At 41.5% G+C, this 23,952-nt stretch overlaps 1 protein-coding gene across 2 annotated transcripts; it reads right to left on the reverse strand.

The window, feature by feature from the left end:
• Window positions 1-975: 975 nt before the first annotated feature.
• On the reverse strand, window positions 976-23,165 carry LOC121636462 (RNA-binding protein 39-like). 2 transcript variants are annotated; one of them, XM_041979990.1, is made up of 15 exons: window positions 23,055-23,165; window positions 20,693-20,751; window positions 16,066-16,115; window positions 13,499-13,663; window positions 13,266-13,319; window positions 13,071-13,188; window positions 12,282-12,434; window positions 9,826-9,963; window positions 8,275-8,340; window positions 7,951-8,155; window positions 7,785-7,871; window positions 6,026-6,137; window positions 1,693-1,798; window positions 1,529-1,607; window positions 976-1,454 (listed from the first exon to the last, which is right to left on the reverse strand). In XM_041979990.1, the coding sequence occupies exons 2-15, from the start codon at window positions 20,741-20,743 to the stop codon at window positions 1,351-1,353; spliced, it is 1,488 nt and encodes a 495-aa protein (XP_041835924.1). In that variant the 5' UTR covers window positions 20,744-20,751; window positions 23,055-23,165; the 3' UTR covers window positions 976-1,350. The 2 variants fall into 2 exon arrangements, with proteins under 2 accessions (XP_041835924.1, XP_041835925.1); XM_041979991.1 differs by lacking the exon at window positions 23,055-23,165 and adding an exon at window positions 22,976-23,005.
• Window positions 23,166-23,952: the final 787 nt, after the last annotated feature.

Below are 23,952 nucleotides of genomic sequence, written 5' to 3' on the forward strand. Positions count from 1 at the left end.
AATGACTCAATCCATGTTCCACCCAGTTTGATGTTCTTTACGCTTTATGTATCAATAAAATTAAATTACTACGTCCACAAATGACCATTTAGTAATGTAATTTAACCCTTAAAACACCAAGCCATTTTTAAAATTGTTGGTCCCCCAATCTTTTTTTTTTAATGTAGAAAAGCTTGGAGAACCTCAACCCTTATAATCCAAGTTAACATCCAGACATTATTTTTTCAGGACAGCTTCAGTTGTCAGAATATGAGGCTAAAATGATGTAAATGTATTGCTGTTCAAAAGTTTGACAGGAACGGCTACATTAAAATTAACAACACAGTAGTAACAGTGTTTTTTTTTTTGCTATGAAAATGTGTTAAATAATGATGTTATTATAAATCATCCATTGAGGATTTACCATATAATCTCTGAATAAACACTACATTTTGTGGGTGGATTGTAAACCTCTTTGTACAGAATATAAATCCTTAGAAAACTTCCATAGATCACCTAAAGAGTGAACTATGCGTCACAATTTACCCCAGTTACACAGTATCGTTCCTGAGAAAGTGATGGTCATATAACTGATAGCTCTCTGGGTGCCTGCATCTACTGGAGTTAACTGTGACCATCATCATCATCAATGACTGAAGTGATCAGTTTAGTCACAGTGACAGTTAATTCAGTTCTACTGACTGCTGCTCATATTGATCTGTTAATGTTTGGTCTGTATATCACTGCACTTGATGCGATATTATTAGCTGATCAATATGTGTGATTGTGGTTAATCATCTGAAAGATAAAGTTTTCACAAAAATGAGACAACTGATGAGGAAGATGTGATAGACAGATGTTGGCTTGTTCAATGTATTTATGACTCATCATAACCTGGATAATTCCAGAAAGTTCAGTCGAATAGTACCTGCACCCATCGACAGAACCGGTCCAGACACCAGGACCAGGTCCATCAGGAAGAGGACTCAGCCAACAGACATGAAAATAAAATTTAATCCAGAATTTTACAAAATCAAATCTAGAAAAACAGTTAAATACGAAACAACCAATCAGCTGGCTCTGTCTCATCAGCCCCACCCCCCCACTCAAAGCTCACAGAGCCAATCACTGGACAATACTCAGAGGGGCAGGGCTGTGTGAAGACCACACCCATAAAGAATAATGAAAAATTAAACAAGAAGTGGTCACCTGACCATGTGACCACAGGGGACAGCAAGTTGTGTTTGTCCAGATGAAAATAAACAAAAAAAAACTCAGTTCATCCTGACAGCCAATATAGCAGGGTAAGAAATAAAAGAAGGGTAGGCTCTAATCTCCAGTGTCCAATCACAGGGCAGTGTTGTTGGTGAGTCATCGTCGTGGGGGCGGAGCCAGCAGCTGTGTGGCAGTGACGGACTCTGGGAACAGGTTGTGGTAGGTGGGCAGAGGGACGTACGCTGCTGTGATCATCTTACCTGAAACACAAGTGAGATAAGATCACGGCTGCTCTGTGATTGGTCCACAGCAGTCACATGACCGCAGGACTTACCGCCAAAGAATCTTCCATGGAGGGAGTTGACGGCGGCCATGGCGGCGGGAATCGATGGACACTTGACATAAACGTTGCCCTGAAAGAGAAGAGAGGTCAGAAATCCTCAATACTGACAGGATGTCTCGCTACAGACCCAGTGGGTGGTTACAGGTGAGGCGTACCTCAGGTGAGTTTTTATCCACGTAGATGTGAACGACTCCTCCATGTTTGTTGCACTCCTCTATGACATCATGTTGGATATCCATCTCCCACCCAGGAGCGTCCTCACTGAAACACAACACAAACAATGTGTGGGGAAAGTTTTGACGTGTGTGAATGTTTTACTTAATTTAACTAGAGACATTGAAAAGATGGAAGCAAAGCTGTTCGTTGGGACACATGCTGATGTAAAAACGCAATCAATTAGATATAACAGTCTACATGCACTAACATACTGGGGTATTGTGAAGAAATCTAGGTGCAGGGGTGATGGCAAAAAACTGCTAAGCCTGAACATTTTTGAGGTGTTCCTCAATGGACGTCGCTGCACAATATTATCGCATAGAACACATAAGACATTTTTCCACAATAACATCCTGTTGAATCAACCACTATTTCTATATTTAAAACTTCTAAATTGCTTACAAGTAAAAATTTACACAATTTTAAAATTTGCAAGAGATTATTTTCAAAAATAACCGTGTAAAATAACACTCACCTATTCTTTTTCAGAGGCAGATTTGTAGTTATGGTACAGAAATATAAAAAAGCTGGTAACAGTAACACTCCACGCACATTAATATTTCAGCCTAAATCTAGACTCACAAATATAGTGAAAACAGCAGTGAAAGTAATTAGGTGAAATAATCAGTAGCCGGTAGCTATTCTGTACTGGGAAGCCTCAGTACAGTCAAGCCAGCAACTGATGCAAGCTGATGTCAGGAACATCCATCACTGATCAATACATCCGATCTGACTTCTATCAACTCTGACAAAGCCTGAAATTGTGACGCATCTGACAGTTTAGCTTAACCATCACTCATTTACAGAATTATACATCTACACCATGACTGTAGCAGCAGTAATGCACCTCTATATGTTGTTCTACATCAGTACCGAAAAATATCATCGGCTGTTTTTTTTTTTTTTAAATTTAACATCTAAAGGCCCACTCCGGTGAAAATCATGTTTTTCATGTTGTTCACATGTCCATGTGGCATTTATCTGACGCTAGAGGACATATCTTGTGAAAATTTTGATCAAAGTGGCTTTTATGAGTATTCCTGCATTTAAATCATTGTGAACCAATGGCGGGCAGAAAAAGGCGAGCTCTGACAGACCCACATGTTCGGCGCCAACGGGGGAGGGCAGTGAGCAGCGCTGACTCCGCCCACAACTCAGAGGCAAATTGCTAATGAGCTACTGGTCCTCTGCAGAAGCAGAGTCCTGGAAAAGGGCACAGGTTTTGTGCATTTTGCCAAAAACTACATAGTCACAATTTAAAGACCACCGAGAACATTTTAAATAGTTCCAAATAAGCATTGGAGTAGGTCTTTAAAATGTAATGATCAGAATATTATTTTCTAAAATATAAGGGTTAAAAAAAGATCTTCTCACTTGTGCCACCTTTTTCCTGGTCGGTGCCCCTGCCTGGCCCCCTCATCAGGACTTTTCTAGACTCACCCCTGCATGTAAATCTTTTCTATCATCTTATAACCACCTGTTTAAAGAAGGAACCTGCTCTGATACATCATTCAGAACCTGTTCCTAATTTCCCATTCACCACATTCATGGCTCCTAACAGGTAAACCTGCCTATCCAACATCTGCACAGCACCAATGATTTAGAGAAGACACCCCATGAAACTCGCTAGATATCTGAACCTGATCCATGTATTATGGATCCAGGCTGTATTATGACCAGCAGGATTTACAGCTGTGTCACCAGCAAACCTCAGCTAATAATAAAAATAATATAAAATAAATGCAAACAAAAGGCTGTCTAATCGACTAGTCAATCCGCTGTCTAGTTTAACGTCAACATCCTGCTAGTTTCCTCTACCAATGACAAACAAACAAGAGAGACAATGCTGCAACAGAAAAACCGATCAGCTGATTACAGACAGTCCTGACATGATTCAAGGAGCAACATGGGAGGGAGGAGAAGAGGAAGTCACGCAGCGCAACGGGAGCAGCAACATCTGTACAAAAGTTTAAAAGGAAAAAACAGCTAAATAAATGTGGGTGTCGGATCCTCTCACCATCAAAAGTGTGGGTTTCAAAGCACCCACATCTCCCATGGGTGCGACGCCCATGGATGACGGTATGTCAGAGGTGACTGTGGCCCAGTCACATGTAAAGCTCGCACAGCAGCTTTATGAACGATGTCAGAACGATGACAGGTGGCATAGATCAGTTTTCTAAAGTATAATGTGCAGAAACATGTATACAGTTCTTTTAATTTTCAGCACCAGCTCCTGTAAGGCTTCCCATAAACGCCACCAACAGACTGACTAGGAGCCAGTGTTACATTAGTGTCACTTACAACGGAGCCATTATGGCTATGGTTGAGAGGGACAGGTCTCTGTTCAGTAGGGCTGCAACTAATGACTATTCTGATGGTTGATTAGTCACCGACTATTAAAACGACTAGTCGACCAATCGGATTATGTATCTCATGATTATTATAAATGGATCTTATTTCACTTTCAGCTTTGAAATCTTGCATGAGGTTGTTAAGTAAGTCTGACGTGCCTCCTCTTTAAATGTTCGAGCATTGCAGACGTACTTCCGTGGTCCACAAGGTCCGCTTTACAAATCTCACATGTATTTAATTTATTTTGTAAGTTTAACATGAAGTTATCCCAGACTTTTAACGTTCTCCGCTGTGGTTTTCCTCCCTGGTCCGCCACCATATTTTTCCCCTGGCGGACTTTATTGCACATGTTCAACTCTCAGCAGACATAAAAAAAGAAGACGATGTCTCACTCTATATTATTTCCCCCTCTTTGCGCATGTGCATTATGCAACTCTCAGCAGAGATAGGATTAGAAGACGATGTCTAACTCTGCAGTTTTTTTTTGTTTTTTTTTTTGCCGACAATAGTCGATGGCTGAATTTGTTGTTGACTATTTTTATTGTCGACTATTGTCGACAACGTCAACTAATCGTTGCAGCCCTACTGTTCAGCAGTCAGCAATTTTCTTTTTTCTCCTGCATATGTTTTTCACAACTTTTTCTCCCATCACCAACTGCCACACGTCGGAATTCTGGATTCTCATCACCCCCTGTATGTGTGTTAATCCAATTTCTCATAATCCGATAAAGGACATCAGATTATGATGTCTACATGACCTCTTGATTTATCTAATAATTCTAGAAATCAGGTAATGGTCAGATTTTTGGTGTGCATGTAAACGGGCTCAGTGTTCATGGTTGATTCATCATCTAAGTGGAACATAAAAGTCAGTCTGCATTTCATCCTGGAAACTTTGGCTGTACACACATTTCAACTAGCTGTATTGCTTTTTTATGTTTCCTGACTAAATATATCCATATTAGTGACCTAATGATTAAAGGGTCATTCCTCATCAGACTTGTAGGTAGAGGTGTACGATAACACTAATTCTGCATCAGCATATTTTGGTGGGCTTAAACCTGCATAACACTTATGATTTGTAAACATGGGACCATGCAATGTCCCTCTGGGGATTGGTGAGTGAATCGGGGCGTTCAGACTGATATCCAATCCATAAATTAACCAGTCACCAGTCCATCGCAGGGCTGAATGCAAATATAAATAGTAAATTAAAATAATATATGTAAAAATTTAACACAGTATAATTCAACTATTTAGATCAAAATGCAGCAATGTCTACCTGTCAAATCACTCTTCATTTTCATCCATCACAAACTATTAACACGTATTAATTTTAAAAAATGAACTTTTACCATCTTTTAATATCTTTGTCCAGATTATTCTGTAACTAATGCCTTTTACAGAGATACATCATTCTACATCTGGTTTAATAAAGACGCCAGTTCCTTTCAAGTTATATTTGCTCTCTTTTTTTTAGAAAATCATATCTAGATTCCGGTTAAAGCAGCCGATGAGCTAACGTCTCAGTTGTTTTCAAAACACTTATTTTATCACATCACGGGCTTCAGAAGGACTTATTGACCTGAACAGGTCAAGTTCAGACCCCACAGTCATTTTTTAAAACACATTTTATTAATCTATTGATGTTTTTGGCAAAAACATTTTGTATAATTTTATTGGACTTTGGGTAGATTTCTTTGTAACTATATTAAAAATGTGTACACACGCACAAAAATAAATAAAAAGACAGTGTTCATGTGTTATTTACAACGTAGTCTCTAAGTAAACTGGTTACCTTCAGAGGTCACATGATCAGTTCTAAGGTCATCAATAACAGTTTTCCCCAGTTTAACCTGCAGAACCTGGATGTAAATGCGGCTCTGGAGGTAACGGAGGAACCAGCAGGTGAGTGTTTACCTGTTGGGGTTAAACATGTTGGAAAGCTGGAAGCAGTGGGTGGCCAGAGGCTGAGATGGAAGATTCAGAGCTCCAGAGCTCATGTTGACGTTCAGAGCTGGATTCATGGCAGCTGGAACAGAGAAGAGGTGAGGAGCTTCAGAAAAAACACCTGAAGATACACCTGATCGACACTGTGCTCCAGATTGTTCTGCATCTGCTGTTTTTATTTCTCCTTAAGAATCAAAGCTTTTATGGAGCGTGCATTAATATAGCTACCAGTTGTACTGATGAATTTATCTTTAGATTTTGACCACAGGTGTATGTGAAGTTGAAGTTGTGAAGTTCCTGGCAAAACATTATTTATGTAGCCCTCTGATGTCCTTTAATGTTAAATAACATTTTCTGTACTCCATTATTTTCTTTGCCATGAAGTCATGACTAATATGACCCAAAATAAAAAACAGAGATGCTTTTGTCAGAGGTGAAAACATGTCATCTTTAACAGAGTTGCATTTTAAACATATAATGGTCACAAATAGTCTGCCACTCATGTTACTCCACAAAACCACAATGAATTGCTGTTACAGTCTGAGTCACATTGTAGTATTTTCTGACAAAGTAAAACTAAGAGTGACAGGACCTCATGACAGTTGCAGACGATGGAGAGTAATGGTCATCCTTTTAACTTTGCCCTGCCTCTCACATCGCTTCTCTTCAAATGCATCTCAACATGAGGCTGGCGGAGTGATGAACACTCGTTCTGTACTCTAATATTTTGTACACTTGCATTATTTCTGCAGTTACTTGCTGGCGTTTAATCTGTTAGCTAAAGCTATGCTAGGTTGGTATAACCACAGTGTACCTGTCGTCAAGCTCCACCAACCCCTGTAGCGCTGCCTGGCTGTGGCTACTGCTGTAGTTACTTACAGTGGTGAGGACTGAGGATTGAATGGAGTCAGAGCTCCATCCAGTGGAAAAATGGTAAGTTCTATTTAAAATCAAGTACTTACTTTTATGCAAGTAAAAAGGTTAATGTGGTACTGTTACTTTGACTAGAGTACATTTTTGTATATTTATTTATACTTTTAAGTACGTTGTTTGAATATTTTCTACACCACTGGCTAAATGGAAGAAAAGCCTGTGTACGGACACATCTTTTTAAGGACTCATGTTTATGTTCTCCACACTTTATTCCTTCTTTGAAGGATGAAACTATTTTCTCCCAAGACGCTGGATCACAGTTCAGGCTGGCGAGCGAAAAACAAGAAAAAACATAAGACAAGAGATGCTGGATGTCCTTCTGCTAAACCATGAGACATCACCCTGGAGATGGAGGAACCTGACAACCACCACATCAAGCAAATTTACTGGGCTGAGAATGCTGCAATCCTTATGCATCATTACCCAGAATGCACTGCAAAGTAAACAACAATGGTGGTGTATGAGTGAAATAATTTGTTCAAATGTATAAAAACTAAGAGTTTAAAAATTATTTTTAAAATTATGTTTTTATAGCTGAAGCAAATGTTTATTAAAATTAGGTCTGTTGTTCCTCCAAGTTGGAATTCCTTTTAATGTCTACTGAACCTAGAAGTTCATTGATATTTTCTGCCTGGATCCAATTGAAAAGACTAAAATTTCCTCCCAGAGTTGTTGTTTGGAGGTCTACTGTCCTCCACTCTCATAGATCTTCCTTTTAAGGATGCCCCAAAGGCTCTCAGTAGGGTTGAGGTGAGGGGATGATGGTGAAGAGGATGAAGATGGTAGTGGTGGTTACCTGACACAGCAGCCATGGCTCCAATGGCGATAGCTCCACTCATCTGTAATGCCTGCTGAGCTGCAGGAGGTATCTGCAGACCGGTACCTGCACACACACACAAGGTACAGGACACATGTGGTGGAAGATGTTATCAGGTGGGTGTCAGGTGGGAGCGTGGCCTCACCCTCAGCCAGCCGGGCCATTAGCTGCAGTCTGCCGGTGGTTCCCAAGTCGATTCCGGTTCGCTCCAGCTCATCATTATCCAGGAAAGAAGAAGCCATGGAGGGGTCAGTGCGTTCGGTCACGTGACCCACCTTCATGGGTCGACCCGCCAGCTCGAAGCCGTTTAGCTGCTCCAGAGCTTTCTTCGCACACTCGGCGTCTGAAAACTGACAGGACAGACCTGACTCGAGACATGAGCAAACCATGTTCTGATGCGTCACATGATCATCAGTGACATGATGTCCAACATTTATCAATGATCAATAAGTGATAATGAGGAACGCACTGTGATGAAGCCGTATCCTTTGGAGCGTCCAGTCTCACTGTCCATCATCAGCTGGATGCTCTCGATCTAAAACACAAACACCAGCTGTCAGCAGGACAAATCTTGAGCTCACCAGTTTTTTTTTTTTTTTAATTTCTAAAGTTATTTTTACTCAGGCTGGGCAATTTGGTAAAAAGACTGAGGTGAAAAAGAAACCTGGAATTCTTTTCCAGGATTTTCTACTTAAACATAAAATATATTATGGGGATAAAGAATAAAATCTTAGGTATTTTTTCCCAACCCAAATTTCATATTTTACTTTAATTTTTGAAAACAAAGTACAAAAAATGATCTACCCTTCTGAGTTCATGTAAAGTTAAACTCTGATTCGATTAGTGAATGTAAAACAAAAAGCTATACCCTGTTATTGTAAACAATGACAATACATCTGATCTCACCAAGTCTTACAATCTTATATTCAGCCAAGGTCTTTTTGGAACTTGTTTTCAGGTTTGTATACAAGACAAGAACATGTAAGATTATTAATCATGTCTTTTATTTCTTGGTTACTAAATCCTAAAATTGGTCATTTTACATTCATATTAGGTCAAATCTGTTTGAGATCACATTTTATCTTTCACACACAATTTTAGCTACGAAAACTTGTTTCAAAAACTCCCAGTACACTGCACATATGTGCTATCTTAATATTTGAAAAAACACTTAAATTGAGAAGATTCCGAGTATTTTCCACTTATCAGTACTCATTGCAAGTCCTTTATTAAGTTAAAGTAAAACTAATCAAACTATCCAGTCAATGCGTCTCTCAGAAACAGCCTGATAATCTTTATGTATGGCAAGCTTTTGGTAGCTAAATTTTGCTGTGTACAACTTTCTCTCTCCAGTAAGCTGAAGACGGCTCAAACTGGGTGCATGGTGGGTAATTTACAGGTAATTCAAATGTATGCAGATGATCTTGTGGTGTCCATTTCAAGTTGTGCTGGCCTCCAGCAGCTCTTTTCTATTTATTCTGCACATGTAGTCAGGTCAGGTCAGGTTTCTTTATATAGCACATCTTCAACAAGTCATGCTGCCCAAAGGGCTTTACAAGCTCATCTAAACACAGCTAAAATAAGGTGAATAATAACAGAGCAATAAAACAAAAAAAAAAAGCAAAAAAAAAAAAAAAAAAACAATAGAGCAAGTGGAAAATATTAAATATAATGCTAGAACTTTATCCTTAAACTGCAACAGTTCCTGATAAATGATTACATGAAGCCTTTAGGGAATAAGCTCCTCCTGCTAGCTGATGTGTTGTTTTGTGTCTGTGTGCAACGCATGCATGTTCATGTGTTTGTGGGGAACAGGCGGAGGGAAGGCTGAGCCCTCCGTCAACTGTGGAAGCCCAGGGAGAGTGTTGGTGGTGGATATTAAAGGGGAAACAACCTGATTTCCATTAAAACAAAGCGTGATAAAAAGCAAATTTGAATTAATCAGGGAAGTACGCTCAAACATCCTCTAGGTTTAGTTGTTCAAGTGTTTGTGAGAGTGTCCGTCTGATTCTAAGTTTACCCGTCCGAACGGCTCGAAGATTCCTCTCAGCATCTCCTCGGTAATGTTGAAGTGCAGCGAGCCGATGTACAGCCTCATTGGTCCTGATGTTCCTTTCTGAAGGTTGTTGGCTGCAGCTGCCGCTCGGTTCTTTTCTGCCTGAACACACAGAAATCATACTCTTCGTTTATTAGCCAGTACATTCTCAGCCTGATACTTCACCAGAAACAGATGCCGCTTCTTCATTTTCTCTAGAGCTGGTAATGTTGAATTTCTTAATGTTTTGGACAACTTTGGTGTTCTTATCAGCATCTTACCCACAGCTTAGCTTGTGGAGGAGACTGTCAGCTTAGGTGACGACACACAGACGGGACCAAAATTTATTCAACTCTTATCTAGCTTTTCTTTTATATTTGGCTCAGGCAAATGGAGGAAGTGTCACAATGGAACACATTATTTTAACATAGAATAATGAATCAAATGTGTCATTATGTTATTAAAATTGGAACTAAGCAGATTAAATAAATAAAATAAATGGATCATTAACTACTTAAATGTGTCATTAATTAATATTGGAAATTATTGCATACAAAATCAATTATAGTTAATTACTCACTTCTTGCCAGGGAAACAGGTGTATAAAAATCAAGCACCAAGGCATGCAGACTGTTTCTACAAGCATTTGTGAAGGAATGGGTTGCTCTCAGGAGCTCAGTGAATTCCAGCGTGGTACTGTGATGGGATGCCCCTTGTGCAACAAGTCCAGTCATGAAATTTCCTCACTCCTAAATATTCCACAGTCAGCTGTTAGTGGTATCATAACAAAGTGGAAGCGATTGGGAACGACAGCAGTTCAGCCACGAAGTGGTAGGCCACGTAAAATGACTGAGTGGGGTCGGCGGACGCTGAGGTGCTTAGTGCACAAAGGTCGGCAACTTTCTTTAGAGTCGATTGCTACAGACCTCCAAACTTCATGTGGCCTTCAGTTCAGCTTGAGAACAGTGCGAAGAGAGCTTCATGGATTGGGTTTCCACGACTGAGCAGCTGCATCCAAGCCATACATCACCAAAAGCATTGCAAAGCGTTGGATGCTGTGGTCTAGATCAGTGATTCTTAACCCTGGACCTCAAGGCACACTATCCTGCAGGTCTTAGATGTCTCCCTACTACAACACACCTGATTCAAATTCATAGCTCATTAGCAGACTTTTCTGGAGTGATGAATCGCACTTAACCATCTGGAGATCTGATGGAAGAGTCTGGGTATGGTGGTTGCCAGGAGAACGGTACTTGTCTGACTGTATTGTGTCAAGGGTAAAGTTTGGTGGAGGGGGGGATTATGGTTTGGGGTTGTTTTTCAGGAGCTGGACATGGCCCCTCAGGTCCAGTGAAAGGATATCTGAATGCTTCAGCATACCAAGAGATTTTGGACAATTCCATGCTCCCAACTTTGTGGGAACAGCTTGGGAATGACCCTTTCCTGCTCCAACATGACTGTGTACCAGTGCAAAGTAAGGTCGATAAAGACCTGGATGATCGAGTCTGGTGTGGGTAAACTTGATTGGCCTGCACAGAGTCCTGACCTCCACCTGATAGAACACCTTTGGGATGAACTAGAGCGAATGAGAGCCAGGCCTTCTCATTCAAAATCAGTGTCTGACCTAAAAAATGTGCTTCTGGAGGAACGGTCAAAAATTCATATAAACATACTCTTAAACCTTGTCGAATACTTGTGCCAAACACCAGGGTACACATGTTTAATCTCCGCACCCCCCGACAGTACAACCACAAGGAGCTATAGACGAATCCAACTGATGTTTTGTGTGTTGCGGCGGCACCTTTATTGCGAGTCCTAATTACCTTGTATCTGCCGATAAGTGCTGTGGATATATGGACTAATGACGTTAGACAGTGGTCCACCGACACTGGTGAGGGCATCTTATTTGGTGTTATCAGAGTTATTCTGTTTTTATATTAGTCAGGCATCGGTCCATTAATGTAAGCTCACTTCATCTGCTTATGACAATCCACACTGGAATATAAAACAAATCTCCTTGTAATTTATCAAAAGTTGGTAAAGAAATAGCAACAGACTGTTGCACAGTGACAAACAGCCATGCCTTAACAATTGTCAAAAAACAAAGTGTTTTAGGGGTGATGCCCCGGAAATAAAATATGACCAGTGAGTTGACCTTTTCACTAATTTACAGTCCAAGTGCTGTGTACAGCTCCTAGCAGTGACCTCTATTTAGTGTTTTGGCTGTGTCGTGCTTCAGTCGTTTGTAGCAAGTATATACAGAAACGTAGCAAAACGGTAACATGTACGCTTATGTTCACAGCAAGTATATCCCAGTCCTAAGTGTAAGCAGTGATGTCTGTCACTCACCCAAAGACCCGTCCCCTCAAAGCTATATACCTGGGGTAGACACCATCTGTGTTTTCCACATGATGTAAATCATAGAACCCAAGTGTGTGTACCTGGGAGGCCTGAACAATGATGGGAACTCCCAGCAGCCTTTGCCCTGTCAGTCCGATGGCCAGAGGAACTGAGCTGGCCTCCACAAACTCGATGTAGGCAATTCCCTTCGACCTGCGAGAGTTCCTGTCAGAGATCATCCTCACGTCCCGAACCTGCGGAGCATGAACATCAGCTGTCACTATGGCAACCAAACTCATCCAGTTCAACACCAGAACAATCTCAGAAGAGCTACAGCCCCAACCCACCCCCCTCCCACCCATATTATTATTTCAAATTGTAGTGTGTAATGATTTATGGGCCCATTCATTAAATTTGAGCTTTTCTAATTGTCATGTGTGGGCTTAGGCTGTTTATCATATTTGTTATTTTCCTAAATCATTTTAAGTGCATCAGTGTGCACTCCAAGCATATCAGTAAGCTCTTTTATTTCATTCTCATACTTAGATAACGGTTTGAGGTTTGTTTAATAATGATTTTCAGCGTCTGCTGTGCTGCAACTCTAATTCACACTGACTCACACTTGCATACACGATCTCAGACCTGTCGCGGGATTTGATCGCAACCTTTGGTAAATGCCAAACCTTGCGAGAAAATGGTCGTACGCACAGATTTCCGTCACATGTTCGTTTGATAAATGAGGGCCACTGTGAATGAACGCTTGGATGACTTATCGTATGTGAATGCATCAGGAAATTACTGCTGAACTGCTCAGAGCTTAATATTAAACTCATAACAACCAGAACCAGATCAGTGAGGTTGATAACAGTGTAACAGCTGACATTTGATACCTTTCCCACAGCAGAGAAGAACTCCTCCAGGTCTCGTGGTCGGATACGGGCAGCCAGTTGCATACAGAACACTGTTCGGGCATCTCGTTCCTCTGGAGTCAGGTTGTCCACCGGCAGCCTGCACACAAAACGCGGTCAGAGCAGCCTGTGGAGGTGCAGAAAGATGAGTGTTTCTGTCGAACAGTAGCAGCTCACCTGATCGGACTCTTCTCCTTCCTGACTGGACTCTTACTCCTGGAAAATCGACGGCTGAAACACAAACATACAGAGGTCTACATCCAGAATCTCAGTTCAGAGAAGTCTAGGTTCGGGTGATTCTGAAGCACACCTGCTCAGGTGAGTATTTACTTCTAATGTTTTATTTACTCTGAAGCCCATCTGCTCAGGTGACTGTTTACTGAAAGCAGAAGAACAGGAAGTGATCTCACTGTTTGTGATGGTCTTTATAGCGCCCACCCCTCTCTCGGCTGCGGCGGCGCTCCCGGCTGCGACTTCGCCGTTTCTCTCGGCTGCGGCTGCGTTTCCGCTCTCGACTCCGGCTTCTCTTCCTGTCCCGACTGCGGCTGCGCTTTTTGTCACGGCTTTGCTTCTTCCTGTGACAAACAGCCAATCGGAACATGACATGGTTGCTGAGGTCAGAGCAGAAACCCCAGGGGCCTTGTGCGAATGCTGCGTACGCATCAAAATGTTCCGTATGTCATGATCCATGCACATGACAGATTACCAAAGACTTTGTGCTGCAGGAACGCTCACAGGATCTGTGTGCACCCCCACATAACTGCTGTCATTTGACAGTGTCAAACTAAAGTCCTGAAACCCTCCTTTAACACTAAAATATGTTCCCCTAAACTTTCTGAAGATGGATTTGAATAAAAAAATTCTTTTTGCATTTCACTTTTTGATTTACATCTGAACAACAAAACAAAACAATGACCACAACTTAAATCTCCCAACACTTTTTCTCTATTTATGTCATGTGAAGACGTCAGTGCTCGGGTGAGAGGCACACAGGACATGAAATGCTCTCTGGCTCTCACTGAGAAGGCAGCAGTGTTGGATGATCATATGAATTAATAACAAAAGTTCCTAAACTGATGATTTCACTGAGTCAGTCATCATTTCATCTTCTTGACACAATCCATCGCTCCCTCATCATATTCCCAACATCTCTCTGGGATTCCAGCTGAATGTTGGTCAGTTTGCGGTCAAACCCTCAGTAGCTGAGCACCAAGGGGTTTCAGACATGTGGTGGTGATGCTGTCCTCATACGTCTCCACCTCCTGACACATAGCTGTACAGCTGTAAACAACATTTGATCACGCTTCATAGTTCTTTGTACAGAGAATGTAATTTATCAACGAGGGAAAAAAGGTCACTGCATGTCTAAGATCGGGCCCAGTGGTGGGAAACCTTGTCCTGCAAGTTTTAGATGTTTCCCTGCTCCAATACACTTGATTCATATCAATGAGTCACTGTGCAGAAAATAATAGGCTGTCGGGTCCATCTGATGTGAATCTGGTGTGTTGTGGAGCAGGGAAACATCTAGTTTAGTCTTTCTAGAAATGCCGTTTGCTTTTTTTTCTGGTCAAATGTTCATTTAGATCGACATCCAGCCCTTTTAGTTTTCTCGCTTGTTTTAACAGTTCCATTTATGTTTTCTGTTAGCAAATCTTATTATCATGGCTGGTTTCCCATGATGTTCCTCCGTGGGAGAGGGTGACATGCTTCAATGCTTGTCTCGCTTACCTCAATCCCCTTGGATTGAATGCTGTGGCCTGCTTCTTCACTGAGTTGGCGGTCTCCTCGCTCTGTTTCTCTCCATCTCCTCCCGACATTGCTTGGCATATGACCGGAGTTTGATCTGCAGCCCATTTACAATGATGTCATGCGAGTGTATTTCTACAGATCTGCCACTCGATTCTTGAGAAAGACGATTCTTTGTTCCTTCTCTATGTTCTGCTGTAGCAGAGATATGATTTCCTCCTCTGGGTCCAAAATGTTCCTCTGCTGCAGCCTGACAGTAAAGACTTCCTCACCCAGAAAATTGAGGGATTTCTTGATGTCTTTTATTTCCTTGACCGAGGGAGCTTTCTTCTGAGCCATTGCAGTGTGGTGTTGTTGTAATGAGCCAGCTGGCAGCCTAGCCAGCTAGTTAGCACTCTCGCTCAACTTAGCTTATGCAGCCACCGGCTTCGCTGGCTATCAAAGTCTGTCTTCCATAAATCAGTATCGCAGTCCAGGCAATGGTCAAAACCAGTGATCTCTGTCAATCAGCCTAAGGTCCGTAATCCAAAATCAGTTGCCAATGGAAGAAATAACTTTTGAAATTTTTAAAACCGGGACAAAACACAGAGTAAAAACAAGTGACAGCAACCAGAACCAGAAGATGTCACCTGTCATATTACTACACTATACACGCATAATGTTCTAGTCCATCTGCTTATCAGCTGGAAGTTCTGCTGGACTAAACATGGCTGTGTCTTACAACCATAGACGTTTCTGGATCGGCCAAACATCAAAAGAACCACAGTAGGGCTGAACGATTACTGATTTTGAAATTGAAATTGCAAGTTAAGGGGCTACGATTGATTAATTTAGATGTTACACGGCGCCTGACACAGGTTTCACACCTGCAGATTGTGCACCTGCTATACTGTGACGTTATGTTATAAAGTATAAACCTGTCTCTAGAGGAACTGTAACCTTCAGGCTTCTGTGTTTTGGCCACAGGTTGCATTTTGCAATTGGTAAGTTAGGCTTTGTTAGAATATAGAGCAGTACATATTATAACGTCATGTGATAATCCTCCATCTCATAAAGAAAAAAAATTTGTGCATGAACAGAAGCTGGTATTTAAAAGGTTAAATCGCAAACCAAATCTACATATTGGTCAGAAAAACTACAATTACATTTTTTTTCACATATCATTCAGGCCTAGACCACAGTGGAGTCCTGAGACACCAGGTCAGAGGACAGGTGGACAGATAGGTGTTACCTCTTGCTGTTCTCGTCCTGTCCCTCTGGACTCGGGTTCTTGGCGTCCTCCTAAGCAGGTCGACAGAGAACAGCATGAGGAGGATGGTGGAACATTCAGGGGGGGGCAGAGAGAATATAAACACAGTTAAAGGACAACATTCAGACAGGCTGTTCTGTGGGGGAAGAGGTCAAAGGTCAGTCTGGGTCAGTCCTGATCTCGCTTCATGTCGGGGGGGAGGGGGGCTGCAGACAGACTCCACAGTCCGTGTGGTCTTCAGGTCTGGGTACTGGGACTCCTCTGAAGGGCCCTGAAGCAGACAGGAGTCTTAGTCACTGACTTAGACCAGAACCACAACCAGAACCAAGGAGAGGCCCTCCAAACTAAACCTGCTGTCAGTGTGACATGTTCCAGCCGTGCAGTACTGACTCGTCTCCTTCCTTCCAGCAGGCCACTCATCGGACATGCAGTCAGACTACTACTTCTGATCGGACCTCTGGGTGAGGAGGGTTGTGACACTACTACAGCCAACCAAAGCCCAGGTGCACCTTGGGTAATATATGTAAAGACTGAAGAGGAAGGCTGGCCCTGCTCTCTATGGCTGACTTTGTCTTCAAGATGTGCAGTGATTGGAGGAGCAGCTGGGAGGAGGGAACCATCAGGTTCTGACCGGATAGATTGAAATATGTCAACACACCTGAGCTGTTTACCTGTCTGGTTACCTAACTGTCACACCTGGAGGCTTCCTGCAGAGCTGCTAAAACAGACATGATACCTCACTCCACCCTCATTGCTGAAGGCAGAGAGCAGCGTCACTGCATACTTGCAGGTAAACCCCACCCACACCAACTTGACCTCTGACCAGACTCAGAAAGACCAGAATCTGATCCGGATCAGGTTGAGCCTCCAGTTGCTCCTGTCTAACTAAAGCCTGTTACATAATCCGTGAGAGGCAAGAATTTTGTTCTTGTTCTTGAGGCCGCAAGAACAAGGAAAAAAAAGTTTGTTTTGGTCCAGTCAATTCATAAACCACGAGAACCTTCGTTCACGACAGGGCGGAGCTCAATGCGAGGGGGTATCTGTGTTTTTATGTGCAATGAACAATTGGCCCGGTGAGCTCATATTTAACGGGAACCTTGTCTGTGGCAGGGCGGGGTTGTGCACTCAGCAGTGTTTGTGTCTTCATATACCATGTGTTACATTAATTTTTGTACTTTCTCACCACCTTGATCAGCTGTTATAGCTATTTGTTCAACCTTGCATCAGCAGAAATGTGGAAGCGACAACTTAACACTTCACGGTTTTCCGTGTTAACTATGCCTACCACAAATGTCTGACCAATCACACAATACTTTTCAATACATTCTCAATATTTCGAGAAGAAAGTTCTGCTCTGTTCAGCTGATGCCTCGAGAACAAAGCACAAGGTGTCCCCAGCCACGTCAAGAACAAGAAAAAAGGTTCTCGCTTCTCACGGAGTATGTAAAGCCTGTAACAAGTCACCTCCCAGAATCCTCTGTTTCAAATAAACAATGGGGGTTGGAAGGGGGTGACCAGAGTCCAGAGTTACCTATGGAACCAGTCATGTTGCCATGGGGACCACAGAACAGCAAAGCATGATGGGGCTTTTTACTACCTTGGTGTCTGATCACACTGGCATTCAGGGGAGTAGAGGTGAGAAATCGTTAGGCAAGTCTACAAAGAGAGATAGATGTTCGTTTATTTATGACAGTCTGAAGGAGCAGAACCACCATCATCATCATCACCATCATCATCATGGTGTCAGCCTGACTCCACTGCTCTCACCTGAACACACTTTTCTCTGTTTCCATTGATGCCAGTCACAGAACCACAGAGATCCAAATTCATCTCTGGACTTTTTTTTATTCATTATAAACACAGTTAACCTTGATGTCCTGCTCGGTCAATTTTCTACATTCTTCTCAACTTTTAAAAGAAATTCTATTTAAGGTGAGACACAGAAGACTAGTGGACAGAAAGTGTCAACATTACACATTTCAAGTGTTTATTTCATTATACTTGATCTGCACCAAAATCTCTTCAAAATTCACCTAAAGTTAGACTTTTTATAAGCTGTTTACACAAAGCACAGCCCCTCTGTCTCTCATCTACAGTGTGTAATAAACACTTTGCACTTTGTCCATTTCAGGGAGCTTAGCTATCTGTTGCTTGACGCAGATGACGGAGCAATACCACCAGAAATCACGTGGGCAGTGCCGAGCACAATAGCTGACACGCGACCAACGAAAGAAACAAACCAGAGAAGAAGAGGATCAGGAAGGACACAAAAAAGTAGAAGAATGAAGATGAGCACAACAACTGTAGAATTTGTGCAAGTTTTTGAAGAAAGACTATATACGAGTGTTTAGGGCATGTTGGGCTGTTGCGAAGAACTTTATAGCGACGCATTACCGCTGCCAAACAGTGTCTGAAACTAGGGCTGCTCGATTATGGCAAAATTATAATCACAATGATGATAATCATCTTGATTATTTAACACAATGATTCATTACTCACTTTAATAATGTGAATTTTTATCTATCTATCTTTCTATCTATTGAGAGAGAGAGAGAGAGAGAGAGAGAGAGAGAGAGAGAGCCAGTTTGACATTTGAAGCCTTGTCTGTGGTAATCCAGACTAGTTTCTTTCCACCAGATCCCACGTAGCTATTGTTTGTCTCAGACCAGCAGCTATGTTCTGCCCTTTGTCATCTGAAAAAAATGAGTCTGGAGACATTTCGTTTTCACATTGAAATCCACATCAATGAAATGTAGCGTGAGGCTTATATACGACTCTACTGTGCGGCTTGACCACAGGTCTGTAGTGGTGGCGAAACATTGGACTGTAGCCACGTCCTTCACAACACCCTCACGACACTCATCATACAGGGCAGGGAGACACTCCACTAAAATGGAGATGAGATGCCAAGGGATACCGTTTGTCCAAAGTGTTGATGAGTCTCTTAAATCTCGGGTTGCTCACTGTGTTAATTGAGCACTGGTCTTTGGCGGGGAAAAAAAAGTTATGTTTGTTTATAACGTTTGTCTCTTTGTGTCTCTGGGAGCTGGTGGATTATTTTGTTGCGACTCTTCAGTCACGGCGTTATCGACCGCATGCAGACGTTGCGCGATGATAAATCAGCCTGAACTTCAGCAGTCTTGGCAACTCGTGTTGAATAAAACCAAAGCGGTTGGAGCTGTGGGTGGAGTCTGCAGCAGAGCGTTGCAATGCCAGTGGAATTCAATTTGCATGCAACTGAAAACAGCACAAGAGTAAACTGCAAAGGAGCAAAAGATCGGATCATTTCATTTTTATGATTGTTGAAAACTGTTGAGATTAAAATTCGATTAATTGCCAAGCCCTACCTGAAACTGACATCGACTTGCAGGAGTGAACTCTGAACTTAGCATGCCCACTGGTGGAGGAATTGACTTAACAACCATGGCGACGCAAAAGACGCATGAAAGTATGAAAACATTTCAAACAGACGTCACAATTTACGTATTTAAGGGAGCATAAATGGGCCTTTAGAGTGTGACAGAGGAAGAGTAATTCCCTCTAAACAAACAGATCAAGTCATTTATGTTGGATTTTTTTCAGATGGCTCACCAGCCTTTAAAACATGTCATAAAAAAGTTGAAGTGAAAGGAAGAAATACATCCAATATGTTTCACCACGACACTGTAATGGACTGTAAACCTGCCTTTCTGGGACAGACTCGACACCGCTGCAACCGAGCATTTCAATAAGCGGATTTAGACAATAAGATGGATGTTTCATCAGCTGCAGGATAACCACCCACTTTGTACTCTGAAGTAATGGTAAATGTGCTTTAACAGAGTTAAATGATATTATCTAACATAACACTGACGTTAAATGTTATCACGCCATTTTCAACTTTCTACTTGTGTACGACTAATTGGACTTTCAGCACAAAGTGACAAATTAACTGAATGTTGTATTGTACAGATGGAAAAACCTCAAAATTTTTTCAATGGCTACTTTTGCTCTTCAAACATGACTGAGTGGACGTGAGGTTTATACCTTTTTTAGTTGTTAGTGTGCAATGGTCTCTAAAATAAGCCATATCTAATTCCAGATACCTTGCCTTGTTTCCTTCTTTCCACTGTCCCAGGATTATTTATGTGTCAAAAAGCAGCTACTCTGCTGAAGGACAGCTGGAAGTCAAAGCTAGCTAGATATTTTTCCTGTTTGTAAATCCTCTACTCAGGTTAAAAAGAAATGTTCTAAAACATTTTTAGAATGTCGTTTCCAGAAAGAAGCATGCCAAGTCCAGGTAGAGGTCCTGTAGCCTTTTCCATCTGTTTTCTCTGAGAAAAATCCAGAGTTAATATATAGTATTTGTTTATTGTTTACAGAGCAGAAGGGATTTAGTTGGAATTGGACTTTTTGGTTACTTGACTAAAGACCTATAAGAAGTGTTCCTGTGATTTTACCATTTATAGTGTTGGGAAATCAATTAATGCAAAATAATCGTGATAATTTGTACAGTTCTGCAGGTCCGGTTCAGCTGAGTGAGGAGCAGCAGAGTCTGGCTGACAGTCTGAGTAACATGGAAGGGGAAAAAACAAAAAGGAAAAAAAAAACAACAACAAGCAATTCTTACCTTCCTATACGGAGCTTCCAGCATCGCCTCGATATCCAGGTCGTCTGCCATCCCTGCTGCTGAACACACACACACACAGTACTGTCAACATGTGCAGGGGAAACATCTCAACATTATATTTTAGTAAGGACAGTATTTGTGTGACTGCAGTCGTTTTTAAATGCAAACAACACTCTTGAAGTGTGCCAGTCTTGTTGTGAAGCTCTTCATAGAATAGAAACTTCGCTTTTAAAAGTTTCTAATGAACTTTTATAGCTACAGACTTGGAGGATTATTCTACTTTCAGACCTCTCAGCAGCACTTCACAGGATCCTGATTTCCCACCTGAAGCACTGTGGCGTCAAGGCTACTGCTCTAGTTGTTCAGGTCATTCCTGTCTGAAAGGCGTTTCTCTCGAAGCCTCAGAGAATCTTTTTCCCCTTCAGCCCTTCTTACATGACCAATTTTATTTTTTATTTCATGCTCCCCTTAGGCTCTGTATTAAGAAAGTATGGCGTCTCATTTCATTCATTTGCAGGCCACAGTCAGATCTACTCCCAGTTGAAGCACAATCATTCATTTTCATTTAAACCACTGTTTGAGGGCATTGCAGAAATAAAAGCTTTCAACTTCCTTAACTTCAACAAGAGTAAAACTGATGTGATGATGTTTGGACCCAATGGCACTGCAGTTCAGCTTATTCTGACACAAAAAATCACCTTAAATATTTGGGTGTGATATTTGGTTTCTATTTCATCTGTGAGAAACAGATTTGTTCAGTAGTATTTGCTTTACTGTTTTAAATTAGGCTTTAATCTAAAGTCTAATTTCTCCCTTACGTGTGTAAATAGCCACTTCCGTTTCAAATGTTGTCATGCGTTGATGTCCTCATACTTCCATGCGTCTTTTGCGTTGCCATGGCTTTTAAGACAAATCTTTCACTAGTGGGCAGTGACGAGTTCAGAGTTCACTCCCGCAAACCGACGCCAGTTTCAGAGACCATTTGGCAGCAGTAATGCATCAACCCCCCAACACACCCTAAACACTCGCATAGTCTTTATTCAAAAGCTTGTACAATTTCTACAGTTGTGCTGTCTTCATTCTTCTACTGCCTTTTTTTTTATCCTTCGTGATTCTCTTCTTCTTCTCTGGTTTGTTACTTTCCCTGGTCGCATGTCAGCTATTCTGTACAGCACTGCCCCTGCAATATCCGATGGTATTACTCTGCCTTCTGGACCACGCAACGGATACCTAAGCTCCCTGCAAACGGACCAAATTACGCACATAACCAACACAGAAGATGGACGAAACTGTCAGTCTGTGTACATATACTGTCAGCTTGTCTTTTAACACAACCAAGAAAGCATGGACATATCTCTCCTTTACCTGCTTCATTGGCTCAGTTTGTTTTAGGACACATTTTAAAATTTTAATGTTGACCTATAAGTCTGACGATGGTAGACCTCCTGCAGCCTTATGGACCCTAGATCATTCAGGTCTGTTGATTATGTTTTTAGTTGTTCCAAGGTCAAGGTTGGTCTTAAACTGTGGGACGAGCTGCCTCTACATGTTAAACAGGCTCCAACTATTTTTAAATACTATCTTAAAACACATTTATATTCACTGGCTTTCAAATCAGGATGATTTTTATTTATTTACTGTTTTCTTATTTTAATATATGTATTACTTTTGATGAAACCTTGTCATTTTACAGTGTGTACAAGTTCTGATTAATTAGATTTAACTTCATACTCTTCCAGCTGACTTTCCACGTATCAGATAGATCTTAACAGGTCACGTTTCGGTTTGGAACAAGGACCAGTGGTTCAGCTTGCTGCTGTTTCTGGGTGAACTCAGGTGCTCTGGAGGTAAGTTTTATCAGAACAAAGTTAGCCGTTTCTGGGTTTGCTTTGATTTAAAGATGAATTTTTAAACAAATAAACTGATTTTGACAGCCCACCAGACCCACGAAGGGCTGACCAACCACAGCCTTTAACTGATTATGTACTGGTTCTGACATACAGGCTGGTTTAGGAACCTCCCCACAACAGAACCGGAGATAGTTTCAGGGGGATTCATTCATCCATGACTGGGAAGTAGCCCATGCAGAGGGTCTGAAACCGGCACGTCCTGAGCGTGGACCTGGACTCTCTTCGCTGCACAGTCACTTTAGTCGTTAGCGCCAAGACAACTACGGTGTCACGTTGAGCGCGTGTCCGGGGTCATCGCGAGCTCAGACGAATGAGGAATGGGCCATGGGCCTGTGCAATTAGCAGCTAAAGGCTAACAGAGTGGTAGACATACATTTACCCCCTTCTAGCAGAGCTCTTTCGGAATGACGGGTTCAACAGCGGCTATTACCGCCGGTGGAGTAGAGTTTTACCTGTAAACACAGCAGCGCAGTGTATGATAACCTCCTAACGGTCGCTCTGTTTCACGGAAGATCTCTCCTGTGTAAGCGCGTTGCAAGGGCGAAAAATAGAGCGTTATCGCGAGATCTTGTTACCGCGAGATCAAAACATTACACAGGTTTAGAGCAAATCGATGATTCGTTACTTGATGAAGCACGTTAACACATTAAGTTAAGTAAACTTTTGGAGTTTGATTTCAAATCTTCATGTGTTTTAAAAACAAAATACATGGAGACATTTGATGAAATATTCTATATTTTACTAATAATTAACCTAATGATCTATTGTCATACATGATATATGTGTGTATATATATATATATATATATATATATATATATATATTAGCTGCACTTGACTCAGATTTAATGACTTGAAATAAATAAAGCTTAACATCATGAACCCCTTGGTCCTTAGTCCTTAGTTTCAGACACAGCACCATCATCATGATTGCTGAGGATGTGAAAGGAGGTGAGCTCATGGAGGCTGTTAAATAAGAATAAAATCCAACACAACTTTTTCCTTAACACATTTGTTCAAACACATTTATAACACCAGATGAAAAAATAATTTTGTCAATTTTTGTTTTATATCAATAAGATATGTGAGATCAAGTGAGCATGGGGTCCTTAATATTAAGATTTTTCTATGTGGCCAAACCACATTCCATGTGAACCCGGTGTGAATGAGGACACAACCACTTCACCCCCTCTGAGTATGATCAAACTGAAAAATGAGAGGTTTGTCTCTGAGCTGAAGTTTTGAAGCTGCTGTGATCCAGCTTGTTTTGTCTAATGAAGTTGTTCTGCCGCTACTTTCTGGTTCTTTGGATTCCTCTGAGCCCTGATTTAAGCACTAAAAACCAACAGTG

This window comes from Melanotaenia boesemani, chromosome 3 (genome assembly GCF_017639745.1).
Source record: "Melanotaenia boesemani isolate fMelBoe1 chromosome 3, fMelBoe1.pri, whole genome shotgun sequence".
Classification (NCBI taxonomy): Eukaryota; Metazoa; Chordata; class Actinopteri; order Atheriniformes; family Melanotaeniidae; genus Melanotaenia; species Melanotaenia boesemani.

Coding starts and splice junctions, on each gene's coding strand:
- LOC121636462 (XM_041979990.1), bottom strand. CDS start 20,743: ATGGCAGACGACCTGGATATCGAGGCGATGCTGGAAGCTCCGTATAGG. Junction 1,608..1,692: donor TGGATAAAAACTCACCTGAG/GTACGCCTCACC, acceptor CTTCTCTTTCAG/GGCAACGTTTATGTCAAGTG. Junction 1,455..1,528: donor CCATGGAAGATTCTTTGGCG/GTAAGTCCTGCG, acceptor CTTGTGTTTCAG/GTAAGATGATCACAGCAGCG.